This window comes from Poromitra crassiceps, assembly GCF_964638095.1.
Source record: "Poromitra crassiceps genome assembly, chromosome: 12".
Classification (NCBI taxonomy): Eukaryota; Metazoa; Chordata; class Actinopteri; order Beryciformes; family Melamphaidae; genus Poromitra; species Poromitra crassiceps.
In genome coordinates, this window is record NC_139632.1 from 48,109,614 (window position 1) to 48,134,750 (window position 25,137).

General features: G+C 44.6%; 1 protein-coding gene across 1 annotated transcript in view; it reads left to right on the forward strand.

Annotated features, from left to right (window-relative positions):
• LOC310786958 (CUB and sushi domain-containing protein 3-like) overlaps window positions 1–25,137 on the forward strand; it is a gene marked incomplete at its 3' end in the record, with an annotated part of 313,431 nt that overhangs the window by 175,107 nt on the left and 113,187 nt on the right. The window contains exon 25 of the mRNA XM_083648289.1: window positions 666–860. Coding sequence (XP_083504415.1) covers window positions 666–860 — 195 coding nt within the window. The remainder of the gene's footprint in view (window positions 1–665; window positions 861–25,137) is intronic.

Sequence of the window (25,137 nt, forward strand, 5' to 3'; positions counted from 1 at the left end):
GTGTGTATGCAGCGTAGCGGTCACATCAATATACAGAGATAAGAAGTAGGAAGATAACTAAAGACAATCGCAAAGTTGCAAGTGCAATCAAATCGAGTAAATATATACAATATGTACATGAGTGGTGAAGTGTTCTGTGGATGATAAATATGAATTTACGTTGGATTTACATGAGATTTACAAACTGAGTTTAATAGACGTTAAATAGGGAGTGGATTTACATTAATTTACAGTCGGAGTTAAATAAGAGTTTACATTGAATGTACATGAATTTACAGGCTAAGTTAAATAGGCATTAATGTGCAGGGAATTTACATGAATTTAAAGTCCCAGTTAGACAGGCATTAAATTCAATATGAGTTCCAGTTGTATGGCGGGGAGGGGGGGGGGGGGGGGGGGGGGGGGGGGTTGAGGTGAGTTTAGGAGGAGGTAGTGAGTGGGTGGGGGGGGGGGGGCTGTTGGTGAGGTCCTTGGGGAGAATGCCCTCAGATTCACCCTAATCCATTTTCACCATTTTCACCAACACTGATATCTATGACTTTTTATTAACACAGCTTTGTTATATCAAAGCGACCCTTGTGTCCTAGACATATTTTTAGATATTTCCACCTCATTAGAAAATAGTCTTTTTGGACAATTGTCTAAATGCTCTGTTGTTTCGGCAGCAAAACTGCGGGAGGCGTGTTTTGATCCGGGGAATGTGATGAATGGCACTCGAATGGGCGCCGACTACAAGCTGGGATCTATGGTGACGTTCCACTGCGAGGCTGGCTACGTGCTGCAGGGATATTCCACTCTGACGTGTATCATGGGCAACAGCAAGAGACCTGAGTGGGACCGAGCCAAGCCCAGCTGTCAAGGTGAGATATGACGCTCGCTCTCTTCAGACAGTAGTTCAGCAGGAGACTCTTTAACACGTGAAGGTGAGATATGACGCTCGCTCTCTTCAGGCAGTAGTTCAGCAGGAGACTCTTTACCACGTGAAGGTGAGATATGACGCTCACGCTCTTCAGGCAGTAGTTCAGCAGGAGACTCTTTACCACGTGAAGGTGAGATATGACGCTCACCTTCAGGCAGTAGTTCAGCAGGAGACTCTTTACCACGTGAAGGTGAGATATGACGCTCGCTCTCTTCAGGCAGTAGTTCAGCAGGAGACTCTTTACCACATGAAGGTGAGATATGACGCTCGCTCTCTTCAGGCAGTAGTTCAGCAGGAGAGTCTTTACCACGTGAAGGTGAGATATGACGCTCGCTCTCTTCAGGCAGTAGTTCAGCAGGAGAGTCTTTACCACGTGAAGGTGAGATATGACGCTCGCTCTCTTCAGGCAGTAGTTCAGCAGGAGAGTCTTTACCACGTGAAGGTGAGATATGACGCTCGCTCTCTTCAGGCAGTAGTTCAGCAGGAGAGTCTTTACCACGTGAAGGTGAGATATGACGCTCGCTCTCTTCAGGCAGTAGTTCAGCAGGAGACTCTTTACCACGTGAAGGTGAGATATGATGCTCACGCTCTTCAGGCAGTAGTTCAGCAGGAGACTCTTTACCACGTGAAGGTGAGATATGACGCTCGTGCTCTTCAGGCAGTAGTTCAGCAGGAGACTCTTTACCAGGTGAAGGTGAGATATGACGCTCGTGCTTTTCAGACAGTAGTTCAGCAGGAGACTCTTTACCACGTGAAGGTGAGATATGACGCTCACGCTCTTTAGACAGTAGTTCAGCAGGAGACTCTTTACCACGTGAAGGTGAGATATGACGCTCACGCTCTTCAGACAGTAGTTCAGCAGGAGACTCTTTACCAGGTGAAGGTGAGATATGATGCTTGTGCTCTTCAGACAGTAGTTCAGCAGGAGACTCTTTACCACGTGAAGGTGAGATATGACGCTCACTCTCTTCAGGCAGTAGTTCAGCAGGAGACTCTTTACCACGTGAAGGTAAGATATGACGCTCGCTCTCTTCAGACAGTAGTTCAGCAGGAGACTCTTTACCACGTGAAGGTGAGATATGACGCTCACTCTCTTCAGACAGTACTTCAGCAGGAGACTCTTTACCATGTGAAGGTGAGATATGACGCTCACTCTCTTCAGGCAGTAGTTCAGCAGGAGACTCTTTACCACGTGAAGGTGATATATGACATATGAGATGAATCTCATCTGACTTTGCTGCTCAACGGAGGCGGTCGCATTTCTTCTCTCTCCAGTCCTCCCTCCCTTTCCCTCTCCCCCTCATCCCTCTGCTTCTGCTACCTGGAGCCAATCTTGCATTTGTCTCTTCGAAACTACAAATATGGATTATATGGCTGGTCTCTCAACGAATTCGACAAAATTATTGTGGGGTCAGGGGAACCCCCCTCTGCCCAGACGGGACCGCCGCGGGATACGGGAAGACAGCAGTCATTGACCCTAGGCTGCACGTCACGATAAACGAGATGAGCGGGGCAGTGAGTACTTGGACTATTGCGATTTCTGATCTGAATCGTAAAAATGGATTACTTCTTGGAGATATCACTGCCGCTGCGCCGAAGTGTTTAAAACAGAGGATCAGGACTAACTCGTGTGAGGAATGTTGTTGATCCTACACCCACCGGGGAAACCAAAACAAATTGATTTAATCTGGCCACCTGCTAAGCTGTCAAGGACACTAGCAGCAAAATCTCTCCTGAAGCCCTGAGTGCAATCTGCGTCTCCAACGTCACCCCCCCGCCCCAACATCTGACGCCTGAACTCTGGTCTGAATTGACGAGGCCATCTCCACAGCAACACTGCTGTGTTCAGCCGAAGGAGGCTCAGACTACACACACACACAAACACCCATGGACTCTAAGGACTCACAGGCCTACACACGGTCACGCACGCACTCCCCCAAACCCCCCCCCCCCCCCCTCCCGCCCCCTCCCCTAAACCCCACCCCCGGCCTCCAGCAACTCCCCCCGCACACTCGGCAACCCCCCTTCCTGCTGGTAATCCTGTACATCTACAACAAATGTATATGTATTGTATAATATTGAAGTGTGCCTTATTACTTTTCAAACTAGTAATAATGTGAATTGAGTGTATTTCATCCATTTCATTTAGATGCTCTGTTCAATGCAAGACGGCGCCGCCCATGGCTGCTGTGGCGTTACTGTGCTCTTATGTGAAAAAAGATTAATGCACCTTAATGCCAAAACAAGTTCCTATATGTTACATAACATAATGGTGAATAAATTATATCTGATTCTGATTCTGATTCTGATATGACGCTCACGCTCTTCAGGCAGTAGTTCAGCAGGAGAGTCTTTACCACGTGAAGGTAAGATATGACGCTCACGCTCTTCAGGCAGTAGTTCAGCAGGAGACTCTTTACCACGTGAAGGTGAGATATGACGCTCGCGCTCTTCAGGCAGTAGTTCAGCAGGAGACTCTTTACCACGTGAAGGTGAGATATGACGCTCGCTCTCTTCAGACAGTAGTTCAGCAGGAGACTCTTTACCACGTGAAGGTGAGATATGACACTCGCTCTCTTCAGGCAGTAGTTCAGCAGGAGACTCTTTACCACGTGAAGGTGAGATATGACGCTCATGCTCTTCAGACAGTAGTTCAGCAGGAGACTCTTTACCACGTGAAGGTGACGTATGACGCTCATGCTCTTCAGACAGTAGTTCAGCAGGAGACCCTTTACCACGTGGAACATCTGTTCACTAAACAGGATGTCAAAAACATTTGGAGGCACTGGCCTTGTGGGACCATCTTTTCATGATCTTTATTAACCCATATTCACATTCATATTCACCCATATTGTCGAGGGGAAAACAATTTTGCATAAGCATGGTCTGAAAAGGTACAAATCCATGTTGTCAAGAACCCTTAATAACTATAGTATACAGTATATATCAAAGATGTGGCACAACTGGTCACATAACCTCAATTAAATATGAATAATGTCCCTGTTCAAGGGGAATAATACATGCAAATGCAGTGCATGAACTAGGATTGTTCAGAGGTGGCCACAACCTCCATCTGTGGAGGTTGTGTCTAACAGACTTGATTTCACATACACAACCTGTTACTGAACGGTAGGGCTGGGTATCGAGTTTCGATACTTACTTGGCACCGAAATGAAAACATCGATACTAAGGGGTATCGAAGCCTCCCTTGTCAATCGATACCAATTTTCAATACCAAAACAAAACAGTGTCATTGAGCCTATAAGCATGTGACATGCTTGCACACCACGCTCTAATACGGCTGGTGATTGGCTGTCATGTAGAAGCATGCAGGGAAAGTTACGCCCACTTTAGCCGGTGTGTGTTTGTTGTGAGGCAGGCAGCGTGCGGTGCGGAGACAAGTGGAGCTGGGACTGGTTTCCACAGACAAGAGAAATAATCGAGAGGTGGGCCTGCTTACTGCAAGTTGTTGTTGATTAGCGGTAATCAGATCCCTCAGTCTGACAGTCTGGCTGTGAGTTGTATCTAGCATTATATCGTTTAATTAATTGGCGCGGTAACGTTATGCGCAAGCGGGCATTGTGTATTTTTAGCAACTCGTTAACAAACGCTGATGTCATGATAGTTTGTTGAATGTACTGTAAATGCGATTCACTTTGTGCCATTAAGGCTATATTGATAGGCTAGTCAATGCTCAACTATTGTCTTCCATGCATGAAGTGGAGCTGTCTCATCAGTTTTGACAATAATGACGTTCTGTTGCAGCAGTGAGCATTAAACACTGATCTGCAATGCTAGCGTTAGATGTTCAATTAATTAGTGTTAACGTTATATGCAAGCGGGCAGTTATCGCCCATTATGTATTTTTAGCAACTCGTTAACAAACGCTGATGTCATGATAGTTTGTTGAATATAAATGGGATTCACTTTGTGCCATTATTGATAGGCTAGTCAATGCTCAACTATTGTCTTCCATGCATGAAGTGGAGCCATCTCATCAGTTTGGACAAGAATAGCGTTCTGTTGCATCAGTGAATATTAAACACTCATTTGCAACTCTCCGTTTTGCACTGAAAACTATTGCACTGATTTATTTGTTTTACATTTATTTCCTTTGTAGTACTCCAATATTTTTTTGTAGGGACAGCAATAAGTTTAGACAACTTAGTTATGTTAAATACAGTAGTTTTTTTTTTCTGCTGTAAAACTTGAAAAAAACTAAAGATTTGTATCATAATTCTCAATGTGTAATGCAGTTTTATTTTTGTTAAAATGGATTTTTAAAAAAATTGGTATCGAAAAAAGTATCGTTCAGGAACCGGTATCGAAATCAAAGTATCGAAACGGTATCGATATCGAAAAATTTTGAACGATACCCAGCACTGAACGGTGGTTGTAAGCATTAAAGTCGAAGTGAACCGGAGGCGAATGCAATAGCGCGAGCGTCGGAGACGCAAACAAATCTTGTCTGAGATGACAGGGTTGAGAGGCGGACCATATATGGTGTCGATGATTTGATTTGACAATTCTGGCTTTGGCATTGGCCAATTCTGGCATGTTCCACCCCCAAATCGAGTGGGATTCAGCGTGTTGTCGTGCTACGCAAGTGGGATCCGCCGAGTACCAGGCAGCCAGCTGCTTCGTGCGGAGGGAGCGGACAATCCGATGCATGGGTGCTGCCCGCCCGCCTGGAATCTCCGAGGGGCGACCCCTGACAACCAGGCTTTCAGTCGTGCGCCATTATCGCTATTGCGGTAAATACAATATTCCTGGAATGCGAGTTTTAACGAGCCAGTTACATTTCTTTGCATTCTTAGACAGTACTGTTTGTGTTTTTTGTTCATGTTTCATACAATTGGCCATGTTAGTAGTTAGTTTATGGGATAGGAATTCTGCCAGATGACAGGCACTATGCGCCATTTTCTCCTTCATTTGGAAGAGAAAATTATCCTGAAATGAAGATCTGTTTGACAGCTGCCATGTCGTGATATGATTGGTTGAAATGGGGTAGACATTTGATAGTACTAGGTGACGTCAGCAAACTGTAGATTACTGTTATGAATGAAATCTTGAAAAATGAACTTTTGATGTGACTAAAACAGGTCTCAGTTCTTGTTATGGAGCCTGATGGCCGCTGGCACGAAGGACTGGCCAAAGCGCTTTGTGGAGTGTCGGGGGGGAATGAGTCTGTGGCTAAAAGTGCTCCTCATCCCCATTAGCACACCATGTAGGGGATGGGAGGGGTTGTCCAGCATAGCGTGCAGTTTCCTCCTCAGCCTTGTCTCTGCAACCGCCTCCAGACTGCTCAGCTCAGCTCCAACTACAGAGCTGGCTTTCCTCACCAGCTTGTTCAGCTTCGCAGTCAACCCACAGAGACATACTGTACCCCCAGGGGAGCCCGAGAGAGGGGGGGGGGGGGGGATGAGCAGCCCAATAGGACGGATATAACGACGACAACCTTCTCAAACGGATTATCGATCACGGCAACAACCGAAAGATGCATTTGCGGCAAAGGTCTGCAAGAATGAGCTTGGCCTTCAAATCCATCAGGCCAGAATGAAATGCTTGGTGCAGGGGACAGCAGCAGCTCCTGGTGAGACACCCCACAGAGCCCAGAACCTCCAAGCTCTAAACTCACCATCTCCTGGTGAGACACCCCACAGAGCCCAGAACCTCCAAGCTCTAAACTCGCCAGCTCCTGGTGAGACACCCCACAGAGCCCAGAACCTCGAACAGGACCAGCTCCTGAGACACCCCACAGAGCCCAGAACCTCCAACAGGACCAGCTCCTGGTGAGACACCCCACATAGCCCAGAACCTTCAACAGGACCAGCTCCTGGTGAGACACCCCACAGAGCCCAGAACCTCCAACAGGACCAGCTCCTAGTGAGACACCCCACAGAGCCCAGAACCTCCAAGCTCTAAACTCACCAGCTCCCAGCAAAGTAGTTCAGCAGCATTGGATCAAGTGTCCTCCAGCAAGCCAACACAGAGAGTGGCGCCAGTTCCATGAGGATGCAGCCAGAATCATCGAATCAACAGCAAAGGGAGATGCAGACAAAACGGCTCCAGGCGATGACCATCATCATCATCACTTTTGGGACAGAGAGGTTCGGTGTGAAAGAGGGTAATACCATCAGATCCAACTATACCAGGAACCGAAGGGCTGACAATATCCATCAACTGCGGCAAGAGCTTCGGACTCTGGCAAGACAGTTCAAGGTAGCAAAGGAGGAGGAGAAACCACCACTCGCTGAGCTCCGTAACATCATCAGGAAAAAACCGGAGCCGAATGGCACAGGAGACGGAGGATAGAGAGAGCCAGGAAACAAACTGCCTTCATAGCTAATCCATTTGGAATTTACAAAGCAGCTGCTGGGGCAGAAGCAGCAGCCGTCTTGCCTGCTCTAAGGAAGAGGTAGACCACTTCCTGCACAACACTCTGAGCGACCCTGATAGAGAGCAAGAGCTAGAGCCCCTTAGAGGACATACCATCTCCCACAGTGGAATTCAACACCACAGAGCCCACCTGGAAGGAAGTCCAGCAGGTGGTTACTGCAGCCAGAGCCAGCTCCACTCCAGGACCCAGTGGAGTACCCTACAGCCAGAGCCAGCTCTGCTCCAGGACCCAGTTGAGTAACCCTACAAGGTGTATAAGCGCTGTCCAGAGCTCCTCAGAATCCTTTGGAAGATTCTGCGAGTGATTTGGCGTAGGGGAACTGTAGCAGACCAGTGGAGGCAGGCAGAGGGTGTCTGGATACCCAAGGAAGAGAATTCAACCAAGCTGGAGCAGTTCAGATCCATCTCGCTTCTCAGTGTGGAGGGGAGGATCTTCTTCAGTGTCCTATCCAGAAGGTTGACAGACTTCCTTCTAAAGAATGCCTACATTGATACCTCGTGGCACGGTGGCAACAGGACGGGCAGGGTTGGGAGCCATCCCACACCTCGCTATGGCAAGGACAGACGCCAACTAGTCCTGGAGGAGGTGCGGGCAGGTGTCGAGGAGGAACGGACCAGCAGGATGGTGGGCATGCGGCAGCAGGGAGCATGGACAAGGTGGGAGGGTGCGCTTGAGAGGAAGATGTCTTGGACTGAGATCTGGAAGGCAGAACCCCAGCGGATCAAGTTCATGGTCTCAGCTGTGTATGATGTCCTCCCTAGCCCAGCAAATCTCCATGTCTGGGGCCTGAGTGATTCCCCAGCTTGTCCTCTGTGCCCCAGAAAAGGTTCACTTGAGCACACCTCAGCAGCTGCCCAACAGCCCTGGGGGAGGGCCGCTACCGCTGGCGACATGACCAGGTGCTGAAGACAGTTTGCTGAGACCATCTCCAAAGCTGTGGCTAACAACAAGCATCTCCCTGGCCAGAGGAACATCACCTTTGTTAGGGCTGGAGAGCAGCCTCAGTCACAGCCCAGATCAGCAGCCGGTCTGCTCACCACTGCGTCGGACTGGGAACTGCGAGTTGATTTGGGGTGGAAGCTGAAGTTCCCTGACCACGTTATCACAACTTTATTGAGGCCAGATGTGGTGCTTTCATCAGTCTCTTCAAGGCAGGTGCTCCTTATAGAAGTGACAGTTCCCTGGGAGGATCGTATGGAAGAGGCGAACGAGCGGAAGAGGTCCAAGTACCAGGAGCTGGTCGAGCGGTGCCGAAGGAGAGGCTGGAAGGCTCGCTGTGAGCCCATAGAGACACTGTGTAATGCGTCATCATTCAGAAACCACACCCAAAACGGGGGGAAAACACAAACTCCTGTCCAATCCTGGCGTTCTCCTATGTCACGTGCATGGTTGCGTGTTGCACCAAAAGATTGTATATGCGGAAGATGAACACTCCAACTTACTTCTTGACATTTTTCTTCTCGCCAATGTTCAATGGCTTCCTTGTTTTGCTCAGGAGTACAAAAAAACTTTAACTGGCGATTTTTTACATTTGTTTTCTGCGCAGCCCCACCACACAACAGCTTTTAGCTATGTTTAATTCAAGGAAAATGACGCTGGTGTGTGGAAATGAACGGAGCTCTTCCCCCGTGATGGGCGTGGCCTATTACATGCAGCGTCTCTATAGAAGTAGGGAGCAGAGGCTTTGCTGGTCGCTCACTGTGCAACGTCTACACTCTACTTGGCATCACTGGGGCTGCAAAAAGGAAAGCCATCAAGTCCACCATGGAGGCTGCAGAGAGAGGCTCCAGATGGCCTTGGATCAAGAGGAGCGATCTGTGGGCCAAAGCTGCTGGGACACAAGCCAGGGTTTGATCAGCCCTGGCTGGGTCGCCTGAGCCTGAGTGAAGGTGTATGATTGTTGAAAGACCCGAAACACCCGATGACCTCAGGAAACATCACTGAAGATGTGTGCCAGTGCATCCTAGGATGTATCTTAGACTCAAAAGATGCTTGGTTTTCAGGAGTGAAATTGCAATATTTATACAGTATGTTGGGGGGTTCTTGAGCGGGGATTTTCATTTGTCACTTGCTGTAGTTGTACGCATTGTACTTGTATGTACATGTATGGAGTAACCATCCTCTGCTTTACTGCAAGCTGTTGCTGTCCATAATACAGAGTTCAATGTGCATTTTTGTCTACTAGGAAACCGAGAAATGAAAGTATGTACTTAAAGAGATACTCAACACTTTTTCATTTTTTTTCTGCTGAAAATCAATATATATGGGAAATTAGCTGTGTTCTTGAGGAAACCAGGTTAAAGTCCTGACATTTACTGTAAATCTGAGTAATTCCTCATCTCTTCTCACATACCCATGCAGTTCCATGCAAACCAAAAAGGCAAAAAGGCCTTTTTGGTTCCTCCCTTTCTATTGGCTGAGCTCTTGATCAGTGACATAGCTTGATCAGTGACGTCACCTAACCCAGCCCGCCCATCTCTTCCCCCTAGGCATCCCCCCAGCCAAAGTTGATAAAAGGGGTTGCACACCATGCTGGGCCTTGTAGGCAGTGTGGCAAATAGTTTTGTTGAGTAGAGATAGAGAGAGATTTGTGGAGCGTTTTGATAGGAGTGCATAGTGTAAATTGTAGTTGTGTGTAGTATTTAGTAGTTTAGGTCTAGTTTTAGAGTATGTTAGATAGCCTAGGTTGTGTGTTTGTTTGAAAAAAAAAAAAAAAGATTGTTTGTCTGTCTGTTCATTTGTTTAGTGAGTTTAGTGGCCAGGGACAGGGTTAGGCCAAGTTAACAAGTTTAACAATTTTTAATATGGTGCAATGCTTTAGTAAGCAAACAGGATGATGTTGGCAGTTTATAGATTTGCAAATATATGGTCCAGTGCAAAGAGCATATGCCCAAGATGTGCTCATGTGTACTGTTTGTTGGCATTCACAGTAGAGGTCTGTAACCTGAAGGGGCCCTGAGGCGGTCAGGCTCGGCTGTGTGTTTTTTCATACATGGAAAAAAGCTCCAAGTTTCTGCTCCTCACTTTCTCCTGAAGCTCTGGGCAAACACACACACACAGCACCCCCCCCCCCCCCCCCCCCCCCCCCCGCCCCGCCCTCTCTCTCTCTCTGCTCTCCTCTCTCGCTGGTGCTGAAAGACACATAGCAGGCACAGTACCAAAATGGGCTTTTTTCATTTGTGTTTTACTACTTCATTTTTTCTGTTGGACAAATGATGAAGGGGAAATCAAGTCCTTTATAAATTTTAAAGTACAAGTATCTGCCGTCTCTGACCAGCAAAATGAAAAATACTCTTTATTAATGCCCATTTTTCATTTGTGGATTCTGATTTTTTTCTTTCTCTTTCTGAAGAGAAAATAGAATGACGAAAAATGACACGGACCATGAGGGTTTGACTTTCAAATAGGTACGTTTTGATTTTGTGTTTCGGCATGGGTTTGGGCTTCAAAGGTTGCATTGCAGCCAGGCTTAGCCCCGTGTTCACATAAAAAGTAGAGCCGCGCACATCCACTCAAAATGCAGGTGCAGGACAAAAGCACTGAAACATATCAAAAGAAATAGAGTCCGCACACTGCTCGACTTGCTCCCAGTTGATTTATTTTTTACGTTTCGGTCAACAAGGACCTTCTTCAGAAAGGTCTTCATTTCTGAAGAAGGTCCTTGTTGACCGAAACGTTAAAAACGTATTTCTTTTTATTAGCCCGTGTTCACACCTTCTCTTTTCCTCTCAGCGCCTCCTCGGCGTGCCTTGAACCCGCCCACAACTCCCATTGACTTCATGCCTGCTGGCAGCTTCAAGCTTCACGTGTCACGCTTGGAAAATAGGATTGAATCCTGAATGATGGCTTGAGCAAGGCGTGAGCATGGCTTCAGCGTGACACGCGCACGCAGGTGGTGTGACTGTGAACGGCCTCGCCTGTTAACATAACAAGGACGCCTAATGACACTTGTGGGTTCAGCGTAGGTTGAGCTTAGCGTTGCTTCGGCGTATGGTGTGAACGGGGGCTTAGTTTTGGGTGGGGGCCTGCCCTGTACGTCACCGGCTCGAGCTTCATCTCCAGGCCCGTGCAGACCTCTACTTCACAGCAAGCTCCCCGGCGCAGGCTTTTCACAGAGCTGTTGGCTATCTTTGTGATCACGGTGTCAAGGAGAAAAGCAACTGAAGCTATGAAGAGTCTCAAGATAACAACCTAGTACTCCTCCCTCTACTAGTTTTACATCATTCTGTTATACTCCTCAAAGTATTTATTCAGGCCAGGATGAATGAGAACTCGGCTCTCATTTTCAGCACCGGGGAAGTTGACCAGGGAACAGGGGTGTGCACATGCATTATCTCAGAATGACGTCACAATTCTGTATGTATCACTTATTCAAGTAGTCAAATGTACAGGTGTGAACAATAAACTCAGCTTTCTTTCTGGCATTTAGATTACTAGGCATCTCGCGTGCTACGCGCGCTCGATTCCTAGCCTCGCCCGTGGCGCCGGCTCGCTAGCTCAGCCGCTGTGCGGCCTCGCCCGCTCTGCAGCTCGCCCACTGTGCGGTCACATTTGCTCTTGTGACATCACTGATGACCACTGCGTGTCGCAGTGGTCCTGGAGCTATCTAATAGCACAGTGTGCCCCCTCCTCACAGCACATACACTCAACTTCCTTAACTACCGCTGCACTCTCGCTCCTGTTCTGTTTGATGGATCATTTTGCATTGGACCCCCCCACCTGTGCCGTCAGAACGTATGTTTGATTACCTGCCTCACCGTCATAACGTATGTTTGATTACATGCCTCACGCACATCCAACAACCAAACCTAGACTAATTGCTGATCCATCTTTCTGCACTAGCGCCTCTGCCTGCTTCTGCCCCCACTCTGCCGTGCCGCTCAGCAGCACAGCGGGGACATGTGCATTGTGTCGGCCACATGGGGCTTTGGGAGCAGCTGGTGACAGCTTCCCTCCGACAAATGAGAGTGTTTGTTTACAATGGAGGCTGCTGCACCTGCTGGCTCAGTCCGTGAGGTCTGAGGCAACTGCATTAGCGGGGCCTCTTTGGCGAATTAGCGAGATCATTAACGGCTTAAGATAGGACGGCGAGATGCGACGCAGGTGCAGGACAGACCGACCGCACTTTGCTATTAATGGACCCAGTGGCCAATTTGAATCATTGTCAACACTGTGATGATGTCGCAAAGGACAAGTTTAGGAGATAAAAGTATGCAAGGGTACGGAGGAAAGTTGAATGAGTTTTGTGTGGAGCTGCTATGGCCTCCGTGTAGAACGGTTGCTTTGGCAACACAGGCTTTCACAGAAAACAAAACAAAGAACTAATAGTCTGCTGTTGAGAGCTTGGAAGTAGAGTGCAGCATTGTTATGCATATGTCGCCTTAAAATAGTCTTCCCTATTATTATTGAAAATAAATGTTCTTACATTGAACGTTTCAAGGAATTCTCTTATTATAGAGGGGCCATCTCCTGATTGGATGCCTGTTGTAGTCGAAATTGTTGAATTTCCCAAAAGTGCTGGTTGTTTTCCATGTATTTCATAAGAACTTATTTAAATTGCAGGCCTGTGGAAATGGACTTGTTGATTGTTTTACTTTGTGTCAAGGCAAAAAGTACTTTTCCTCCCTGGTTGCTTTTGCTCCCTGTAGAATTTTAACAACTCACGCTTTTCTTTGTCTTTCTACTGTATGTCTCACTTTCCTTTTGAAAATGAAAGTACAGTATGTACTGTATAGCTGCAGCCTAGTCTCGCAGTAGCCAGCCGTAGATCTAAGTCTGGTGCACAACACTTGATAAGTGGTTAAAGACCGCCCCTAAGACAAAAAACCAAATGCGTGACAGGCATATGAATTGACCAACCACGGACCTCTTTATTTGAGTGACACAACTCGTGGGCGGTATATTTTGAACGATGTACACATGGAGACGGACGTCCGCCATGATACTATTGGAGCCACGTGATTTCCTCTGCTGACTTGTCATTCAGACCCTCCGTGGATGAAAGCCTGCTGACGTAAGTCGTTGGCTCTGACCACATGAGACTGGCTGCAGCCTGGATCACCTCCGAAACCTTCAAATAGGCGGGGCCTTATGGGATCAGTATAGTCTCATATCTATTGACCTTGACCTTGACCTTTCACGAATGCACATGCTTTGTTTCGCAGTTGTATTTCGGACTCACTAATGCACACGATCTGTTTTACAAATGCACATTCTCTGGTTCGCAGTTGTATTTCGGACTCACTAATGCACACAATCTGTTTCACAAATGCACACGCTCTGGTTCACAAATGTAATATTTATGCAAACTTGTAATATAAATTCGGAAATGCACACGCTCTGCTTCACAAATATAATTTTTATGCAAACTTGTAATATAAATTCGGAAATGCACACGCTCTGCTTCACAAATATTATTTTGAGGCACACTTGTAATATAAATTCACAGATCATGCGAATTGCTCAATGTGCATTTACAAACTGCTTCTCATTTGTGAACCTGTCTACATTTGTGAGAGAAATTTCTGCGCTGCCTTTTTGAGACTCGTCTAACGGGCAGGTCAACGAATGTCACCATTGGCTGATAAAGCTGTGTGATTCTGATTGACAGATTCATCAGCCAATCAGGTGTTTGCTTTCAGCCAATCATATGGCTCCTTACATTTTTTCCACACGTTGGGCGGGCCCAGCGGAGATTTCGTGCACTTAAACGATCCCTACCGAGGGAAAACCCAGTCCTTTATTAACAACTGAGACATGTCTCAACAAATGAAAATAAATTTGTTGCCACGCGTTCTTTCTTGCCATATTTTGTGATCGCTAACTCTGTCAACTTGCATTTTCTCCGGTAAAGAGAGCGGACAGCTATGTTTAAGGTCCATGTGCATGACGTATTTGTACTTATCATCCAATAGCGGGCTTGGAAAAGTATCACGTGGTTCACGTTGCTCTTGTAGTTCCTGGTTACTGTCAAATCCAAACACCACAACATCACACGCTGTTAACTTTTTGGAATGATTTTCAGTGGCACTTTACTATGATTTGCATTAATTTCTATAATAATAACTTAGCCAGCAATTCGGTGTTAAGACGTGACGTCAGTTGTGAAGGCTCGGCAGCTTCTGGTGGCAAGTGGCCGGGGCACACCACGCCAGATAAAATACTAATTTATGGTAAGTTCTTTGGTAAATTTGCTCTTACAACTAACGTTACCCCTTTCAAAGTCTGTTTATTTCATTAGCAACTTTTGTGAGCTAGTCAATGCAGTACAACGCTAGTAGTAGCTAGCACTAACGTGATATCACTGATCAGTCTGTAGGCTATGCTTCCCTGACAGACCAAGGGAAGCATAGCCTGTCACTTGGACTAAAACGCTAGCTAAGTGATTAACTATATTAGAAATACCAACATAATAAACAGCAGCCAGCATATTTAACTAACGTTACAGTCAGGGGTGTAATGGTTGGTAAATGAGGTGGGTAAACTATCAACCTCATTTAAAAAATGTGGCTATTACCTCCACTATAGTATATTTTAGTAATCTGCTCACTAGTCTCTAATCTAGAGTAACGTTACATTTGTAATAATAACACAAACATTTTAATTAAAATTAGTTAAAATTAACCAATGTGACGTGATTTTTGGACAGGCAGCAACATTGTTTGATATTTTATATTGATTTGTTGGACAGGTTTGAAAATCTGACATGCTGCAAAACCAGGCTGACATGGCTCACTGTTGTCTGCAAGAATCTACTGCCTCCAACCTTCAATGACAGGATGACCTGATGGAAAAGCCAAATGAGTGCATCTGTTTTTGCCGTGAAAATAAAGCAGTGTTTTTGCCGTGAAAATAAATGAACTGAGACCAGCAAATGTCCATCTGTTTAAATGAATTGTGGATGATTTTTTTTGCAGGAACACTGAAAATATCAGATGGTATTACAGTTCATGCAAAACATCTCAACTAAAGAGAGAACAAATCAGCCAACAACTCTGCAAAATTAAAACAATGACAGTGGAATATCTATCAAGACTGCTGATGTCAGATAATCTATAATCTAACAGCCTGGAAATATATTTGGCTAACAGACAACAGCGTAGTCACTTCTGTTGAGAGTGACCTGGTACATTAAGCTGGTCACTGAAGACACCTCAAAACCTCTTGATAGCAGCTATGTTCGATGATGCAAATAATGAAACAGTGTTAAATACTTTGTGTCACCAAATCAGTTTTAATGATCATTATAAGAGACATTACTTATGCCAGCCTGTTGACCAAGATACTTGATATCTGAAAGTCTAACAACCTAGATCAGGGGTGGGACATTTTTTTTCCAGAGGGCCATACTAACTTACATAATATAAAGTAAGCGAAGTGCAACACATTGGACTGATAACTGCCAACACTCCTGATTTTCGTGGGGGTCTCTCTATTTGTAACCCTCTCTCCCGCTGTGATTGGTAATTTCTCCTGTTAATCTCCTGATATCATAGTGATACAAATCAAATGGCTGTAGCGGATTAGATTTATTAACGTGATGCTGTCTTTTATTGACTTTTTGTGCGTTGTTTTGTTTTCCTTTGAGGACGTTGGGTGCCGGATTGAGATGGTCCAGGGGCCGGGTCCGGCCCATGTGTGACCTAGATGGTTCTGTATTGCAGGACACTGCAGCAGTTGAGGGTTCTGACAGGACACAGATCCATTGGAATTGGTGGAAATATACCTGCAAAGAAAACAGAAGAAGTCACTTTTTAATCTCATACACTGCAGTGCTTAGCAGAGCCCTGTCCAGTGCCCACAGAAGTTTAGTTAAACTCTGGGTCACAATATTATAATTATTTTTATTTTGGGTTCACAGCCATCTTCATTTATCAACATGTATAGATTCTCTTTTACATTTGAGCTATTTGGTGTATCTGCTTTTTATGTTACTATTTGTTACATCAACAAACTATTCAAAACGAATTTCCCTGAGTTGGATTAATAAAGTTGTTGATTAATTGACTGACTGACTGACTGACTGACTGACTGACTGACTGAATGATGGTGGTTCATGTATGCATATCAGAAGTTTTGGTGCAGTGATCCATGAATCTAACTGACTTCATATTCAGGGATGCAAAGTCATGGAGAGTGAAAAAGGTGACAGATACCAGGGCAGAAATCAAACGACTCAGAAATCCTCCTATTTTGGGATGAAAAGTTGGCTGTCACCTTACCCTAAGCTGTCACCTAACGGTGAGTTTGCAGCCTGCATTGTGACTAGCTTTTCTGATGTTAGGTAGTAAAGATCTGAAGGTTTAGTATCAACCTAAAAGCTAACATCATCTCCCCACTGTCATAACGAGATGGTTCCATGCTAACGTTATATCAATTCGAGAAAAACTAGAGGTGATAGGTCCTGTAAAAAAAACAAAACATGAATGAATAAAAAGCTTTTAAAAGACACTGACAGTAGAGTCAGAGGTACATGAAATGATAAAGCAATGCTTATTTTGTAAATTATTATGTGCCAGAGCTCATTAGCTGGATTTTGAAGATATATTCTTTTCATAAAATACATTTTTTAACTATCAAGAAAGTGCAACACAACAATATCCTCTCCATTGAACTCAAATGGATGGGCAGCCATGTGATGTCACGTTCTCTTTTGTATCCAAAAAGGCCAAATAACACGAGAGCTATAATTGAATGAATGAATGAATGAATGAATGAATTGTTTCCATATCAAAGAATTCATCTATAAGCTCACAACACGTTCACGTTGCTCCACTACTTGTTGTCAGCTTCACAAGCAAGCCGCAGAATGAGATGAGCGCCGTTTACCTTAGCACAGCGCAAACACCACGCAGCCGTCATACATCACTTAAATGCAGTTAGCATTATTATTTAGCATCATTGATCAGTTAAAAAGATTGAGACATTTACAAAAAAGTGGACGGATCACCCCTCGTCACATCAAAAACGGTGACTAATGTTGTCTACCCCACAGTTGAAACAAGAGGCAACTGTTGTCTCAAATAAAATGAAAACCATGTGCCAGTATAATAATTCAAATATACCATGGTTTCACAGTATCAAGTTAAGTTAAGTTATCCTTTATTTATCCCCTTGGGGAAATTCATCCTCTGCATCGCGGACCTTTATGAGTTATTGTAAAATCTGGCTATATATTATATATATAATTTTGTTGCCGTTGAACAAATTTTTTATTAATAACATAATAGAACATTCATTTGGAACATCAGTAAACATTGTATGTTAAGTTAACAGTATAAAAATACTTTTTACTTTTCACAAAATTAAAATAAACGCAGTATCTTCAGTGAGGCTAAACCTGCAGTGTGACGATTTATTTCATCTAATTAATTTTATGTAAAACTAAAACACATCATAATATTAATAATATCAAATAAATGCTTATCTTTTGTAAAATCAAATGGACACACTGGACATAAATAGTTTCAATGTTGATCACACACACAGTGACACCCCCCCCCCCCTCTCTCACTACACACAGCCTGTCCCTCCTCCTGTGCTGCTCTCTGCTGATCCTCTCTCCTCCCTCCCTGTGCTTCAGTCACTCACTATGCACACACAGTTTGTACGTCAGTTTGGAGAAGTCTTTCATCATTTTATTATTACTTCTCTTCAGTGGAATACGTTCATACCTCAGTCAAGTAAAGTTAACGTATAACATTAGCCATGTGATCTGCCTCGGCAGATAGCCTATGAGAGTGTTTATCTGACTTTAACGGTATCTGCTATGAGCAAGATGTTGCCAAATTAGGACGGGTGGTGTTCGCGCAGATTTGCATCATGTTTGTGGTATTGCCTCGTGTGGCAGTCACTGGCTGAGCTTCCTCCTCTAATCTTCCTTGCCATCCGTGCTTTTAACGTAACAAAAATATTCCCACAACGCGGACTTTTTCCACGGGGGGAAAGTTCTGGGGCTTCGCAGCAGCCATTATCACGTTGAATAACAATAACCTACAGCCTGCTTAAGCGACCTGGGCACTCGGGGGAAACAAACAGCTGATACCGTGGGGAAGGTATGACTAGAGGGGATAATGAGATAAATGTGTTACTTACAGGTTGAGGTTGATTAAGTCTCTCCATCATGGATGTATTAAAAGAAGCTCTCAGTCTCCATGCTGTTGCTGTTGTGTGTTCTTCTGCCCGCCATTGTTTGAACGCTGTGCGCATGCGCACATAACAGTAGTTCCGTGTGTGGAGAACGTGTGGAAAAAACGTAAGGAGCCATATGATTGGCTGAAAGCAAACACCTGATTGGCTGATGAATCTGTCAATCAGAATCACACAGCTTTATCAGCCAATGGTGACATTCGTTGACCTGCCCGTTAGACGAGTCTCAAAAAGGCAGCGCAGAAATTTCTCTCACAAATGTAGACAGGTTCACAAATGAGAAGCAGTTTGTAAATGCACATTGAGCAATTCGCATGATCTGTGAATTTATATTACAAGTGTGCCTCAAAATAATATTTGTGAAGCAGAGCGTGTGCATTTCCGAATTTATATTACAAGTTTGCATAAAAATTATATTTGTGAAGCAGAGCGTGTGCATTTCCGAATTTATATTACAAGTTTGCATAAATATTACATTTGTGAACCAGAGCGTGTGCATTTGTGAAACAGATTGTGTGCATTAGTGAGTCCGAAATACAACTGCGAACCAGAGAATGTGCATTTGTAAAACAGATCGTGTGCATTAGTGAGTCCGAAATACAACTGCGAAACAAAGCATGTGCATTCGTGAAAGGTCAAGGTCAAGGTCAATAGATATGAGACTATACTGATCCCATAGGGCCTCACCTCCAAGTGGGCGTGACCTCCATGTAGTAGTTTCCACCCACCAACTCCAGTGAGAAATCTCCTGCATGCCTCTAACCCTAACCCTAACCCTACTACCCATCATCTATTTACAGCAACAGTTCAGTGAGAAGTCTCCTGCATGTCTACCCATCATCTATTTACAGCATCAGTTCAGTGAGAAATCTCCTGCATGTCTACCCATCATCTATTTACAGCAGCAGTTCAGTGAGAAATCTCCTGCATGTCTACCCATCATCTATTTACAGCAGCAGTTCAGTGAGAAATCTCCTGCATGTCCCATCATCTATTTACAGCAGCAGTTCATGTCTACCCATCATCTATTTACAGCAGCAGTTCAGTGAGAAATCTCCTGCATGTCTACCCATCATCTATTTACAGCAGCAGTTCATGTCTACCCATCATCTATTTACAGCAGCAGTTCAGTGAGAAATCTCCTGCATGCCTACCCATCATCTATTTACAGCAGCAGTTCCCAACCTCTTCTGACTCATGGCCCACTTGAACATCTCAAAAATGTCTGGACCCACATCCGACCAGAAACAGTACGGATGACCCACATCCGACTAGAAACAGTACGGATGACCCACATCCGACCAGAAACAGTACGGATGCCAAATCATGCCTTCTCAGAGCAGTTTTAGAGCACGGTAAAAGGAGCTGTCCTTCAGCACCACACAGAAATCAGAAACTAACAATGAGGTACTGTCTGCAATAGGCTAATTAATGAATAATTGATTACAAAATATATATGATCCTTGCCAAAAAATTAGAATATCATGGAAAGTTTTTTTTTTTCCATAATTCCTTAGATTCATTACACACAAAGTGAAATATTTCTAGCCTTTACTCGTTTCATTTTTCATAATTTTGGCCTACAGCTCCAGAAAACCCCCAAAACAGTATTTCAAGAAATTCGAATAGTGTGAAGAAAATCAGCAGTTACTTCTCAGTTATGACTGACTCCAGCCTCAGTCCACTCCCTCTGAATCTCCCCAAATTTTGGAATCGTCTTTGCTTGACAATCCGCTGAAGCCCACAGTCATCCATGGTATTTCCATGATATTCTAATCTTTTGGAAAGGACCTGTATTATCGACCTCATCGATAATAATAATAATAATAATAATTTCTTCTTCTTTTATTCATGGAGATGATAATGTTTTGCAAATGATTTGGTGGCCCACAGGTTGGGAATGGCTGATTTACAGATACTTGGGGGCCATTTCATGAAACAACACTAACACACACTAACAACAACACATTTAAAGTTGTGTAGTCTTCATTGATGTAATCAACAGACTGAAAGAAACCATAATACAGCCTATTGAAATCAAAACAAAGTTTCTACACCCTCCAGCCTGTGTCCCCAGTATCAACTGACAAACAAACCGAAGCCTGTGCATACACAAGCCAATACATATGTCAAGTTTTTAGCAAGCAGTTACACGACAAAATGACAAGTTAACAGGACAACAAGGGGGCGGGAGGGAGGGGGGGGGGCGGACGGGCAGCCAGCTGCACTTTCTTAAATAGCTATAAATAATTGGTGCTTATTTTATTTTTTTGCTTAAATTTGACTTTAATTTCTGTCTTTCATACATCCTTAATACAACATTATAGGCTTTATTGATTGTCAGAAATAAGCCTGTCTAGTTAAGTTATCCTTTATTTATCCCCTTGGGGAAATTCATCCTCAGCATTTGACCCATCCTCTACTAGGAACCTTCCTAGAACAGTGGGCAGCCGCAGTGCAGCGCCCGGGGACCAACTCCAGTTCTTTTTGCCAGTACCTTGGCCAGGGGCACTGACAGGAGTATTAACCCTAACATACATGTCTTTCTTTGATGGTGGGAGGAAACCGGAGCACCCGGAGAAAACCCACACGGACACGGGGAGAACATGCAAACTCCACACAGAAAGGACCTGGGACGGACCGGGGTTCGAACCCGGGACCTTCTTGCTGTGAGGCAACAGTGTTAACCACTGAGCCACCGTGTGTCTCAAATCAAAATTAACATTGATCATCATTAACATTAATCTGGATCTGCAGTGCCACATCAGACAGACATTCACCTTGTTGCCGCTGGCCGTTTAAGGCAGAGAGCACTGGACCTCGTGAGTTGCCGTAGTTTCATGTCAACAGTTCACAGCTGTCTGGGAGAACAAGAAACTTTCCTTTCCAGTGAAAATTGTATCGCCAGGATTGACTAAAGTAGCGCACGTCAATTAACGAGCAAATGTGCAGAAATAAGGGCCAAACTTGCAGCAACGTGATGGACAAAAGAAGCGCAAATGTCTCCAGTAGAGGAGGAAAGGTTGGTGCAGAGAGAAAAGCTCAAACAGCTGCTGGAAGACATATTTTACCCGCGCGTAAAAAGAAAGTAAGCACACCTCTCCACGGAGATGATATTACGCATGTGATGGAAATCTATTGATTATGAATCACACAGCGTATCCGCACATACAGGCATAACTGTAGCCTATTCAGTGCACATTTTCTGCTGTCAATGAATGAATGAATGACACGTAAATGGTGTATTTTTATACCAGTTAAAACATCAATCAATCAATCAATCAAAGTTTATTTAAAGTGTAAAATCACACCGAGGTGTCTCAGAACACTTTACAATGAAAGAATAATAAAAACAGCAGAGTTAATGCATCGGAATAAAGACTAAATTAAAACTTAAAAAGGGAAGTGGAAACAAACAACAAGAACAAGCAGTAAACAAAGCAAAACATGGAAGGAATAAATAGCAAATGGAGCGCAAATAGAGAAAAACGATAACAGCACAAATAGCAATATAAATATAAGTAACACATAACTAAAAACAGCACAAATAGCAGATAAAACACAGAATCAAGGACAATCAAAACAAAGTGAAAAAAGATGAGTTTTTAAGCGGGATTTAAAGACTTCGATGGAACCGGCTTCCTTGACCAAAAAAGGAAGTCGGTTCCATAAAAAAGGGGCACGGGCAGAGAAGGCCCTGCCACCTGCTGATTTTTTGGCAACTCTGGGGACAATAAGGTTACCACTGTCACGCGAGCGGAGGGTTCGCGTGGGAACATAAGGGGCGAGCAGCTCCGCCAAATACAGGGGTGCGAGCCCGTGTAAGGACTTGTAGGTTAGCAGAAGAACTTTGAAAACATGATTGCAATAATGCAATCTAATGTGTTTATGATGTGTAGCTGCTGATAATGGAGCCGGTATAGTTGAGATTCTGTGCGCAAAATGAGTGTGGAAAAAAAGAGAGGAGAATCTCTGTTTATTGAATAAACTACAGCGCAGTGGGTGCCAGGGCTTCTAGGTTTTAGTTGGCTTTGATAGCTCGTTTAGCTCAAATGCTAATGTAGTAATGTTCACAATGGAGTTCATAGGAGCGGCGCAAGGCTCTGGCATAGACTTCTAATGGGTAACTACATGTACTAGGTTTAACTGTTGGGTTTCTCTTTGTTATGGAGTCTTGTCAGTGATTTACATCTTACCTTATTCACCATGCCCACTTTTTCTCTCTTCTGTGTTCGACACAACGTATTTGTTCTTCCGGTTCAGCGCTAGTTGGCGGCCATTTTCAAAATAAAACGTCAGTATGAATGAAGTTTGGCAACATTCAGAATTAACACATTCACTGCCAGCCGTTTTTCAATACTGTAGTTAGCTTCTGCCAGAGGTTTTTTTTTGAGGATTCTGGCTCATTTTACAAGAGCCGAGGATTCTTTTCTGCTTGGACTTTGTGAACACAAAGTTCACAAAAGTACTAATAGAATGTGTGCTTTCTCTGTCTAAAAGAGTTAGTTTGTAGAGTTAGTACTTATGTAGATATTAGCCGTTGAGTACAGCATGGTTTCAGAGATTTTCAGAGAGTTTTGAGATAAATGGATTTTTAGAACCACCTCACGTGCCTGTGATTATGGGTGCCCTTGGGCAAGTCTGTATACTGTATTGTGTTTGTGTGTGTGTGTGTGTGTGTGTGTGTGTGTGTATGTGTGTGTGTCTCCAAACTCCTCCCTCCTTAGGTGTGTCTCTGGTGGCTTTGCAGTGTTTTGTCACAGGCGAGTTTCTGTTGCCTCACAGATCCCAAAAAAAGAGAGGGGAATCGCAGGAGCGGGGAAGAGGAGAGGAGAGGCGAGGGGGGGGGGTTAGACACGGGAGAGAAATTCCTTCGCGATCCCCTTCTTCCAATCTTGAGGCGTACTCCGCTCTGCTGCTGCTGCTGCTGCTCGTCTGTGCTGCTGCTGCTGGCGGCGCGGCCGCTCTCGGGCGAGTCTGGATTACTGTAAAACGGGCTCGTTCGTTTCTTGGGGTGTCGGTTGAGAGCTTTGATGAAGCTTTTGCGATTCTGGTCTTATTTATGCTCAAAGGTACTCGAGTGTGTGTGTGTGCGCGCGCGCGCGTGTGTGTGTGTGTGTGTGTGTGTGTGTGTGTGTGTGTGTGTGTGTGTGAAATCGAAAGCGTTTTCGCCAAGCCATTTCCTTGAGAATGGCTTCCTCCCGCGGCTGTTTTTGGTTGGCTTTCTCTCTGTCGGGAGAGCACTGTCGCCACTTGGTCGGTAAAATAGATTATACACATTCAATACCTCCAATATTTTTATAGGAGACGTGGGGGGCATTGATCCACGTAGCACCGTCAAAAAAAAAATATATATTTTTTGACGTCTCAACTCGTCATTGGCAGTGAACCGTTGGATTGTGTTTGACGAGTCAACTCGCCATTGGCAGTGAACGTGTTAAGCTACACTGCGGCCAACTTCAGTTACATGTTCATAACGTTACTGCTGTGAGGAGCCGATGGCTGTACCCGGTCGGCATTTAACGTTAGTTACAAAAGCACGTCGACAGTGTTTTCTCACTGCCAGTAGCCTAACTACACAGTAGGGTTTGAGAGATAGCTAGTCCGACCGGTGTCAGCACAGTCAGCGCTCCCGGTCCTCGCTGCTCATTAAAGATTTCCAATAAGCGTTATTCTGATAAACTGGTCACATATATGTTACGTTCTCACCCGACAAATATTAAAACTTTAAAACAGTTTGGGGGTTTTTAGCTTGAAAACTGCTTTTTGGCAAGTCTAAAATTTGACTGCGGTAGGCGTACTCTACTTCCGTGTTTAAAACCGGAAAGACGATTACAAAATGACGTCATGCAGAAGCGTCCTTGTATGGGCAAAGAGTAAGGTGAATAGAGCAGTGTAGCATATGTCACGTTTGAAAATGCGCACCAGTCTGTGTGTGTGTGACTAGGGGCAGTTGTTCATTCATTCATACTGTGAGCTGCTGTGCTTTTCTTGATGGCTATTTCTTGTTTTATCCTTATTGATATGTAAGCTGCTGCCTTGTGTTGATTTGTTAGTGGCTGACAAATCCTAATTTCGGTGTTTTGTGTGTGCATGTGCATGTGTGTCTGTGTGTGTGTGAGAGAGAGAAATTCAATCAATAGACAATAACACTGGTGTGTTTAAAATGAGATATTCCTCCAAATATGGCTAAAAAATATCCAAACATGCAAAAAAGTAAAGGCAAATTTTTCTGCGGCAGAAAAATTGCGGGCGCCACCGGGGTCCGACCCAGATTTGTGGGAGTGGCTTACCGCCCCCCCTCCCAGAAAATAGTTCCAACGTCCCTGTCGAAGTCACCAGATTGCGTCACATGATAATGCACATATCAATATAAGCTACACTTGGCTGCAACTGGCTCAACAATAGCTCTCTGTCAGTTACTCACGGACATTTGGGGATGTACAGCTGGCGCCCCTAATCACGGACCAGCTAAAAACAGAACACACAAGTTGTCACATGAATTCATTTTTCTTGTTTTTTTTTCCTTTTCTGATTTTCCCCCATTTTCTCCCAATTATACTTGACCAATTTATCCCCATGCTGCCCTATTGGCTGCCCCGGTCACTGCTCCACCCTCTGCCGATCTGGGGAGAGCCGAGACTAGCGCCATGCTTCCCCCGACACATGT